The sequence below is a fragment of the Liolophura sinensis genome, chromosome 2 (assembly GCF_032854445.1).
Source record: "Liolophura sinensis isolate JHLJ2023 chromosome 2, CUHK_Ljap_v2, whole genome shotgun sequence".
In the NCBI taxonomy this organism is placed as follows: domain Eukaryota; kingdom Metazoa; phylum Mollusca; class Polyplacophora; order Chitonida; family Chitonidae; genus Liolophura; species Liolophura sinensis.
The window spans coordinates 5863319-5874434 of record NC_088296.1 but is presented as its reverse complement, the minus strand read 5'-3'; the positions used below and the strand labels follow the sequence as shown (position 1 = coordinate 5874434).

General features: G+C 41.0%; 1 protein-coding gene across 1 annotated transcript; it reads left to right on the top strand.

Moving 5' to 3' along the window:
* Positions 1-1860: 1860 nt before the first annotated feature.
* Positions 1861-10192, top strand: LOC135463061 (uncharacterized). The gene is made up of 7 exons (XM_064740380.1): positions 1861-1909; positions 4586-4643; positions 5784-5958; positions 6535-6688; positions 7851-8062; positions 9121-9269; positions 10011-10192. Exons 1-7 carry the CDS (start codon positions 1861-1863, stop codon positions 10150-10152), a joined length of 939 nt encoding a protein of 312 aa, XP_064596450.1. The 3' UTR covers positions 10153-10192.
* Positions 10193-11116: the final 924 nt, after the last annotated feature.

The window sequence follows — 11116 nt, the reverse complement described above, 5'->3', positions numbered from 1 at the left end:
ACTGGCTGTACCCCACCTGCATGACGGTTTCATTGAGCAGGCTGTACCCCACCTGCATGACGGTTATCATTGAGCAGGCTGTACCCTATCTGCATGACGGTTATCATTGAATAGGCTGTACCCCACCTGCATGACGGTTATCATTGAGCAGGTTGTACCACGCCAGCGGGACGGTTATCATTGAGCAGGTTGTACCCCACCTGCATGACGGTTATCATTGAGCAGGCTGTACCCTATCTGCATGACGGTTATCATTGAGCAGGCTGTACCCTATCTGCATGACGGTTATCATTGAATAGGCTGTACCCCACCTGCATGACGGTTATCATTGAGCAGGTTGTACCCCGCCAGCGGGACGGTTATCATTGAACAGGCTGTACCCCACCTGCATGACGGTTATCATTGAGCAGGCTGTACCTCACCTGTGGGATGGTTATCAATGATCTGGCTGTACCCCACCTGTGGGGCGGTTATCATTGAGCAAACTGTACCCCACCTACGGGAGTTCCCTTGGGCTGCATGAAAATGCAACGACGTTTAATGATGTATGGCAGGGCGGTGCATCGCCGTCGCCACTGGTGAAGTTGAAACGTGTTCTAATTTCCCAATCAGTGCAACGTGAAGAGAACACATACACACTCGACAGACGGTTGCCGGAGGTCATTGGTTGGTTGTACGAGGACCAAGATCGTTCTGTGGTATATCGTATTCTTTCCAGCAAAGAAATACAGATCGGTACTCTTATAATCGCTGAACTGGAACTCAGAGTTTGCTCTCCTCAGAACTACATAAGCTGCAAATATATGTTTACTTTAATCCTACAATGATGCTGACTTAGTATCACCTAGTTTTTCATGAAAAAGAAAGATCATTATGTCAAAATTAACGCAAAAGTAGCTGTCGCATCGAAAGAGGGACATACTTTGCTAATCGCCTTATTAGTCAACCGTCTGTGTCATCGTCCTGAAAAAAAAGGAAAAACAAGAAGCGACTGACAATTTATTTTTTAGTCTTAACATACTTAACAACGAAGAGAAGGAAATATGAATCTTAATTTTGCTGGTGAGAAGAGTGGTCTCACCAGCGAGTTGGGAATTTCGGGTAAGGCTGCGATGTTGTGGCCTTTCTCATTCCAGTCTTTTTCATTCCACCATGATGAGGTGATAATTCCCAACTGCTTTAAGATCATAGGAATACTGTTTTCGTCGCGTATACAGCTTTAACACTTTGAGGACAGCGCAGGCGACTGGACCCAGTTCCAGGCTTGCGATTCAGAGCGGTTAACCAGCTCATGCTGGCTTCCTCTCCGGCCGTAAGTGGCAAGGTCTTCCAGCAACCTGCGTATGGTCGTGAGTTTCCCCCGGGTTCTGCCCGGTTTCCTCCCATCAAAATGTTGGCCGCCGTCCTGTAGGTGAAATATTCTTGAGTACGGCATAAAACACCCATCAAATAAATAAGTAAATAAGTAAATAAATAAATAAATAAAAACAGAGCGGTTAATGTGGAAGCTATAAGCTGGGAGCATGGCCGGCCAGTGAGAATTAGGCTTTATTTACTTCATTTACTCTTTCTCGGTCGTAAAATATAGTAAATATTTCATACGCACATCCTCATCAACAGGTAAATGTTTCACACGCACACTCTCATTAACAGACAAATGTTTCATACGTACATCCTCACGCACCTAACAGATAATTCTGTGGCAGTGAATGATTTTGGAGATCTCAAATTATCTCGGGGTTTAAATTGTATGCTATTCCATGGCAAGAGTAACCGCAGTGGACTTCCATACAGAGGCCTTATCTTATTGACCTACCACAGTACATATAGGTGCGCTATTCTACAGACAATCATTCCAATATGGCGGCCGTGACAGGTGGTGTGTTGCTCATCATCGTGGGTTTGTCGGGTAAGATCTTTTATAGTTAATACTTTTCTTCACTCTCACTGTTCCTGTTGACATAGTGACAATAAGCGGTCAATGACGCTTGCTGTGGCTATTAGCGCAGTCTAACGTTGTTTGAAGACCACATGTCTTCCAACACCGTCTTTGTAAAGTTTGGTTGTCATACATAGTGTGTACTGGAAAAGTCGTCAGTGACTTGCCAAAGGTCCGTAGTTTATATCCTACAGTTTTAAATCTAACTGTCATCGTATTAGGGCCTTATTAGGTGTCATGTTTTGTGTCTTCGGCATGATACTTCAGTGGCAGCAGCACTTTGGCACGAAAAGACACAGTATGTGTACACACACCTAATGACCACTCGTCGTCATATGACTGTAAGTTTGTTAAGTGTAACGTTAAAGCCCATACATTCTTTCATTCATCCTTTAAGCGTCTAACGTGGCAACAAGTTCTGAGAAGTTGTTTTGAGAAACTCATGCTGGCTTCCTCCCAGGCCGTACTGAAGGTCTGGCAGCAGCCTGCGGACGGTCGTGGGTTTCCCCCGGGCTCTGTACACTTTCCTTCCACCATAATGCTGGCCGCCGTCATATTAGTGAAATATTCTTCAAGTACGGCGTAAAACACCAATCAAATAAATAAATCAATAAATCAATAAATCAATAAATCAATAAATCAATAAATCAAATTGCAGTGCATTTTTCTACTTTAGCCATTGTGCTAGAGGTTGTAATTTGCCACTATTTATGCATTTACGTGAACAGTTATAATAAAGCCCTAACTGAGATAAACTGACAAAATGCCGTATTTCGGTGGTCACGTGTGACCATTTGCCAGTTGTCGCTGCTCTACTTTTTTTTCTCTGTTAACTAAATCTAAGTTATCTAGTTGGTCATATTCTCTGGGATATCCTTTTCCCACAATGTCCTTATCTGGAAACAGATGAAGGACCAAATTCACCTGTCCAGCCTTTCTTTACGTATAGATTTACCATGAAGTGGCTTTTTGAAAATGTATATGATTATTAAATCAAGCTTAAATTTTAACACCGTATCGTCTCAAATTAATACACGTGTAAAATTGGGACATAAAGTTTGATTCACGGCTTTAATTCCCAGTAGTGTGTTTCTTTTTAACCGGTCACAGATATGTAGCTCTCTGTAAAATACTTACTATCAAAGTTGTTTTTAGTCACTGACATGTAGCACCAGAAACTCAACCCAGTGATATGTTGGACGGCATATCATTGGGCCGAAAAATGCAGTTAAAATACGTTTTTAATTCACAAGGTTTCCACAAGCTTGTTTTTGACACCATTTCCTGGTGTGACGTCATGATTGTTGAAAACCAGGGCAAGGTTGGATAATGGGAAGCATACCTTATGGTTTGAAGTAGGGCGGCGCTAGTTACGTAATCAGTGATCGACTGCACTTTAAACACCGTTTCTGACACTGCTGTATGTGAAAGTGTTGTCAGGTTTTAGTATAACATAACCTTAAATGAAATCTACTTTATCTTTTGTAGCCACATGTATATGACTTCACGGCAGTATATCTTCAGAGTTCGATGCTAGGAAATTCTGTTATATATATATTTATTTATTTTGTTGATGTTTTACGCCGTACTTGAGAATGATGACATCCAGCATTATGGTGGGAGGAAACCGGGAAGTACCCAGGAGGAAACCAACGCTCAATGACCTTTCCGCTTACGACCTGAGAGGAAGCAAGCATGCGTTTGACTTATAAAAATACAGCGTGGCCTATGGGTGGGGGCAGTAGTGCAACAGTCTTGTTCTATCCCCTTGGGCAGCAGCTATGATAAAACATATACACATATCTTCCACTGTGTCCCATGTCACTTGTTTTTTAATGACTAAGGCGTCACTATGACGTCTTCTTGAAAATAAGCTTATAGAGTTTAATGTTATTCATGACACACATTCACTTTCTATTTGTGACATTCTTCTTAAAAAAAACCTAACAGGATGGTTCCTAGTTTCCAGTAAAATGATTGATTTTTTCGGAGTACTGGGTATTTTTTAGCTGATAAAAGACAGCAGAATTCAGACATCTGCGCACTGATGATCTGGGGTTGTTATGAACAGCTTCTTTGTCGATAGGTTCCTCACTGGCCGCGAGCGTTAGCACGCTAATGACCCACGAGCCTATCACAAATGCGGTCGCTGTGAGTTCAAGTCCAGCTCATGCTGGATTCCTCTTCTTCCATACGTGCGAAGGTCTACAACTAGCAGATGATCGTGGGTTTTCTCCGGGCCGTACCTGGTTTCCTCCCACCATAATGCTGGTCGCCCTCGAATAAGTATATCAGTCATTCTCGAGAATCTCTTCTACACAGGATTTTTTTTTCACCCTTTTTGGTCTTTGAACTGGGACGAGCACAAGACGGCGTTGTTGTTGTGGTTGGATATCACATGTGACTTCACATCGGCCATGTTTCTTATCTTCTTCCTGCTTGGAAGGGGCATGCCAAAACTTATCCCACTGAATACAGCACACATATTCTATTAATTTAACATAAATATTGTATAGTCTTATTATGTTGAATAAGACACAGTTTTATGTCACAATAACAGAATGCATTGAAGCATCTCTGAGACAACTTTCACTTTCTGTTAAAATTAAAAGATAAATTTTTTAGCGTAAAGTTTGTATATTACAGGTGTATTTTGCATCCCACCTGCCTTTGATAACAGAACCGCGCCCACCGATGTTACCAGGTAAGTTATTTTAACTGAATCATTATTATGAACATTCACTGCGGTACTGTAGTCTGTAGTTTTGCGCCATATAGAAGTTATTTGGGCTCAGACTACTGTTATTCGAGCGGTTTCTGCGGTTCATTTATTAAAAGTGGCCACGCTATTTATTATACTACTTCCAACTGCCGTAAAAATTGTATTTTTATTCAGTCCATATTATGGTTAAAGAGAGAACATCCAAATTAAAAGACAAAATTGTTGTCTTTACAATGAATTAAGTCGTGCATCATGTAAATCTTGCGCACAACGGTAAGAAGTACTAAGATAAAAGATTTGTGCACATTATGTTCTGGTGCACAACTCCTTTCTTCCATAAATTAGGACTTGAAAGGGTTCAAAACTATATGAATCATAAAAACTATATGGGCCCATAAACCAAAACAGACCGCAATTAACACTGTGGCCTTAACAATGATAAAATTGATTACAAACACATATAATCTAATGTTAAATGTTTGGAAATTTTTTTAATAAAGCCTATATAGGGATATTATTTTTGGACCAATTTGATTCATCAGATATGGGCTGGATTCCTGACTTATGAAAACCTCTAGTTTGAGTATATATTTATGCTCTTTTAGTGATTAGGCATATTTCTGTTTTTATTTTTGTTAATCTGTTTGCATTACATTAAACGAAAAAGACAACCCTAGACCACATGAAGATATACATCGATAAGGTATGCCACAGAAAAGTTTCAAAAGTATACCTTTCTAATTTTCTGGTGTTGCATAACTTAGATATCTCATTTAAAGCACGCAGAATCACACACTTGGAAATAATCGAAAGAGCTGCCATTTTTCCAATTTTAAGCCAATCGGTCACAAGGGATTTCTATAACCAGAGAATGCAGCTGTTTCCCCGTTTAGCCATATGAGATTGGGGTACGAATGACGCAGCATCGTCTTTGAGGTTTCTTTAATAATTGCCCATGGTCTTGTAGAATTCTGGATTCGTTTATAGACTTCCTAAAAACTTCAGAACAAAACAGTCCTGTTTAAGAAAAGCTAAGTCTATGTTATTTGTTATCTTTTCTTTCAACTTTCACACGTATAGTCTGGAAATAATATCTAACATGAATATTTTGTATGCTTATAGCACACGTGACCACGAGCTCCTGCGTCACTTACCGGCGACGCGCGCGAGTTTAGGCTCGAACTTTAAATACAAGTACGTGGGAGAGGGTGGTGTCATCTCGAGTACACGACACTCTAGTGGATACTGGTTTGAGATCGCCGCCACAAGGGCGGTGTCCGAGACGGCCCATGAGAAGGTTTGCAGCCATTTTTGATCTGTCATCAAGGTTTTGAGCTACATCAAGGCTAATTACTAGTAGACTAACGACAGTGTGATATCCGGTCACGGCACATGGTCACAGGTAACTGGTGAAATACGGTTTCGTGTCAGTTTACCTCTGTTAGGGTTTTATTCTAACTGTGACTGGTCTAGAATTATTGAAAATACTGTTTTTGTTATCACATATCGCCTAGTTATAGGCGGTCAATGATTGGCGTTGATACCGATTTACGCTAACACTGACAAGTACAGACTCACCACGATATGGCGGCAATGGAGTTAAGTCAAAATGTATTCGGCCGTACGTTAGAAGGTCTTGTGGTAACCCACTGATGGTCCTGGGTTTCCTCCTGGTCTCTTCCCGGAGTCCCCCATCATAATGCTTAAGTATGGCGTAAAACACCAATCACTTAAATAAATAAATGAAGCCATAATTTATTTGTTATTGTTGTTTTATGCCGCACCCCACGGTCCATACTCATTTATTCACATGTGAATACAGATTAAATATATATCTTGGTCTTGATTAACTAATATTGACTTCGTTCGGCAGGCAGCTGAGATTATCAGCAAGATGACCAGATATATGCCTCGTGATATATTCGACCGTTTGGCAACGCACGCCACAGCTGGGGTTTTCACCAAAGAAGAACATCTGACTGTTTATCCTGAATACAGGTCCTTGGCGGACACCCCACAATGTCACCGTGAGTTTTCAGTCAATATACTACTCGCCATATTGTCATCGAAAGCATTTAGTCTCTGGTCGATTTATCAAATTATCACTGTGAGCATTCAGTCCTCGGTCACTTCGTGGTTGCCACCGTTAGTATGAAGTCCCTGGTCGACTCATCACATTGTCATCGTAAATATTCAGTCCCTGGTCGACTCACCATATTGTCATCATGGATATTCAGTCTCTGGTGGACTCGTCGCATTGTCGTCGTCAGCCTTTAGCCCCTGGTTGACTTACCAAACTGTCATCTTGAGTATTCAACCCCTGGTCGACTCACCACATTATCATTGTGAGTATTCAGTCTCTGGTTGACCCATAACATTGTCATTGTCCACTTTCAGCCCCTGTTCGACTCATAACATTGTCATCGTCAACCTTCAGCCCCTGGTCGACTCATCAAACTGTCATCTTGAGTATTCATCCCCTGGTCGACTCACTGGCCCACCCTGTTATCGTGGGTATTCAATCTCTGAACGAATCACCACACTGCTATCCTAGGTATTCATTCAATAGACGACTCATCACACATGGTTACCACAAAAACTGTCGCAATGAGTGTTCTGTCCCTGACCGACTCACCACCATGTCGTTGTGGGTATTCATCCCTCAGAAAACTCACCACACTGTAACCTGGAGTATTCATCCCTCAAAAAACTCACCACACTGTAACCTGGAGTATTCATCCCTCAAAAGACTCACCACACTGTAACCTGGAGTATTCATCCCTCAAAAACTCACTATGCAGTTATCATCAGCATTCTCTCCTTAACTGACTCACCGCATTGTCACTATGCATATTCATACGCTGTTCAACTCAATACACTATGACAATGAGTAGTCGTCTTCTTGATGCTCACAGAGGACATATTCGGTACTGCGGTGCGGTGAACTATGATTACCGACCACTGTGGTTTCACGCTGTCATAGCTCCTGGCGGAAACTGAAGCCACAAATGATAATGAATACTTGCTCTAATTGTGGAGTTAACAGCTTACTTAATACTGAGAGAAAACAGTATCAGATTTTTACTTTTGTGATTGTGTTCTACAGAGGTTTTCGTCGGAATCCTTAACCCTTATTACTGCTTGCATTTTATCCTTACCCACAATTCCTTTTGATTTAACCCTCTTTAGACAGCTGTTCCGGTTCCTGTCAGAAAACCTGTGGATTTGACGGCCGGAAGTACGAAACGTTAGCCGGCGTTGGCGGGAAACGAGCCGTGATATTGGATGATAATATCTTGTGTGATCGGTCCGACCCTTACCACAGGACCAATAACATCCTCATCCACGAGTTCACCCATACCGTCCACAACTACGCTCTATCATCTTTTTGGAAGGACCAGGTGATTTATGAATTATAATACATTAAAGTTGACTGGTTGGCGCGTTGTCAGTATAGTGTTGGCCCGGTGTCATGTCTGGTGTCTCCAGCACTATACTTCAGTGGTGGCAGCTCTTAGGCGGCGTGGACTCCCCTACCCACAACCCTGACTGCCTTCATATGAACAACCAAATAAACAAATATATCAAAACTTAATTGTTAACGGGATACTTTACCGAATATCGATTCGAGTCCATTGTTCTCTTTGAACGCACAAGTAATACACTACCAGTTTCCTCATTGAACGTTACTGAACATGCAAGTGCGAAAAACAGACGCCACAACTTACGCCCTAATAACTCTAGGCGGGAAAGGTCTCCTACTGGTAACAAAGGCCAAGTCTTTGGCAAAGTTTGCCTGTAATTTTGGTCCAAAATGCAAGATACACAGGCAAAATATACGCTATCTATAGGAGCTTCTCTGTGTTGCACACACGTTAAACAGGTTTTTCCTGTATCTCAGAAACAACATTTTGTTGCAGCCCTTGTTGCAACAGTTAGAATAAAATCCTGACTGAGATAAATTGACAAGAGGCTGCATTTCACCGGTGACGTGTGACCATTTGCTAGCTATCACACTGTCGTCGCTGCTGTGGTTTTACTCTGTATGCAGGTAGCCTTATTTCACCGGTTACGTGTGATTATTTGTCAGCTATCACACTGTCGTCGCTGCTCTGGTTTTACCCTTTGTGATATACGTCTTAAATCGTTCTGCATATCAAAGATTTAAAATGTCAAAAAAATAAAACATCCATTGTGTTATAATCTTCGATCTATGCATCACGTATGGAAACTAACTGAAGTTCCGAAAGTTTTTAAAATTTGAATTTAATGTAAACGAAGTATCAGTATTGTGTGGGATTTTTCCAATAACTATGACGGTCTCGCCCCGGTTAAAGCCTTCAGCATGAGGCCTCGAAATGTTTATGTATACTGAGAAATGAAACATCATTTTTGTTTTGGAAGGATAAACATTTTATGTGTTTTATCATTTTCATACACGTATCTCCTTTTTACCCAGATAACCGCCGCATACAATCACGCCAAGGCACATCACATCTGGACAAGTAGCTCCTACGCCATGAGCAATTACCTCGAATATTTCGCGGAAGCTTCTACGACTTTTTTCAACGGAGAACACATGCACTCAGGCGCCGGTGGAATGAATATGTAAATCAGCTATGCGCTAGACTGATTCCCTGATAGGGGGTGTGACGGATGTAGTGCAATGTACACTTTTTTTGGAGTAAGGTCTTTCGGAAATCGGTCAAAAAGCTCTAGTTCAGTACCCTGTTACACGAAGCGATAGCAGACTGTGTTGATACTATCTACCTTGACATAACATGTTAAAATTAAATGTTATCCTGAATCCCTTTGTGGAACGACACCCAAGCGTGTATTGTTTCTAATAATATTAACGATTACTAATTATTCTAATTAGTTCATATAAAACGCTTGGTTTTTGTATCGTAATACGGAGTATATAAGGTGGTCTAACATATAGAAGTAAAGAAATCTTCATAGGTTTCTTGTAAAATATCTTTAATCTACGGTTTTCTTCAGGCTCCCCAGGTCAGTCCGGAAATTTAGTAGCTTGTGGGGTGACGTCAAAGGTTATAGCCGTCAAACAACATTGTTTGGGAGGGTAAAAGCTTAAATTGGGGTGGCTAATCCTGCGTTCCAATATGTCCATCGACGACGTCATTTCTGAATATTTCCGTACCACTGACGAAAAATATACATAAAAATACAGGGCTATTACGAAATATATGCCTCAGAAGACAAAATTTTTAACTTATTTTATTGGCATATCTTTCGTCGTTTTCATTTCATACTCTTGATTATAAAATGTTATCTTTTACTTATGTAATATATAATTGAATTATAATAACAATCTCTTTCTCTGACCAGGTGTTCTGGAAGATTTTGTACGAGTGAGCATGCCATGCGCGAGAATCTCCGGCAGAAAGACCCTCAGTTATTCACTGTTCTGAGTCACGTGTTCACATCCGATCGGCCTTCAACGCCCGGAGGGTTAGGACCGTGTGCCTGATGAAAGCGAAAAATAAAGAGTACAAAAATAAAATTTTCCCACACCCATGAGGTATCAGATATTTCTGTTTTAGTCCTACAGATCCCGTACTGTCTCGCGTTAACTGCCATCCACAGGAAAAAGAAGTTTGAATATAATATAGGTATAGCGTGTGTGTGTAAGTGTGTAAGTCAGCTCACGTAGAGAAAACAAAAAGTCAGAGCCCACAATTAATTTTCCATTTTCTGACTTCACAGCACTGTTTCTAAATCTCCCAGCCCCGAAAGTGCCTAGCCTGATAATCTTTGTCCCCTGAGACATCTCCACTCAAATTCCTGATAGGGAAACTAAGGGAAGAAAGCTTTGCAACTTGATGGGAAATCGATCCGCTGTCGCTGAGGTGGATTGCCAATGCTTGTCTTCGAAATGACGCAAGGGCTTTCCGGTATGCGGTTGAAGTTGTTATGAAACAGGTGTAGCCGATGGAATAGGCCAAGCTAAAATATTCGTAGCTAACCATGGTGAACGATAAATGCTGTTAAATTTATAGGATAATACCCTTTTTCGTCCAATTTTGAAAACAAGTTTTGTCTTACGAATTATACCTCGAATATATGACAGTATCTTTAATAGACTTTTTTTTTCGAAGCTAAGCTGATAACCAGGTGCCCCCTTTCGCGGTGTAATTGTACGATATGCTGTTAGCTAAAATAAACAGCGTTGAGCTTTCATTGGAAGAATACCGCATATAGTCCGTATAGATTTATTCTGTATATAAACTTATCTCACATATAGCTTGACAATATATAAAGAAATCTAAAAAAAAAGAAAAGAATTTCTTGTGTGGTTCAAATCCCACACAAGTCCACACTGTGCGTGCGTAAGTTGAATTATAGGTATGGTAGATTTACGTTACATCTCCTGCCGAACGTGAGGAGAACTTCCAACAACCTGCGGAGGGTCGTGGGTTTTTCCATGGGCTCTG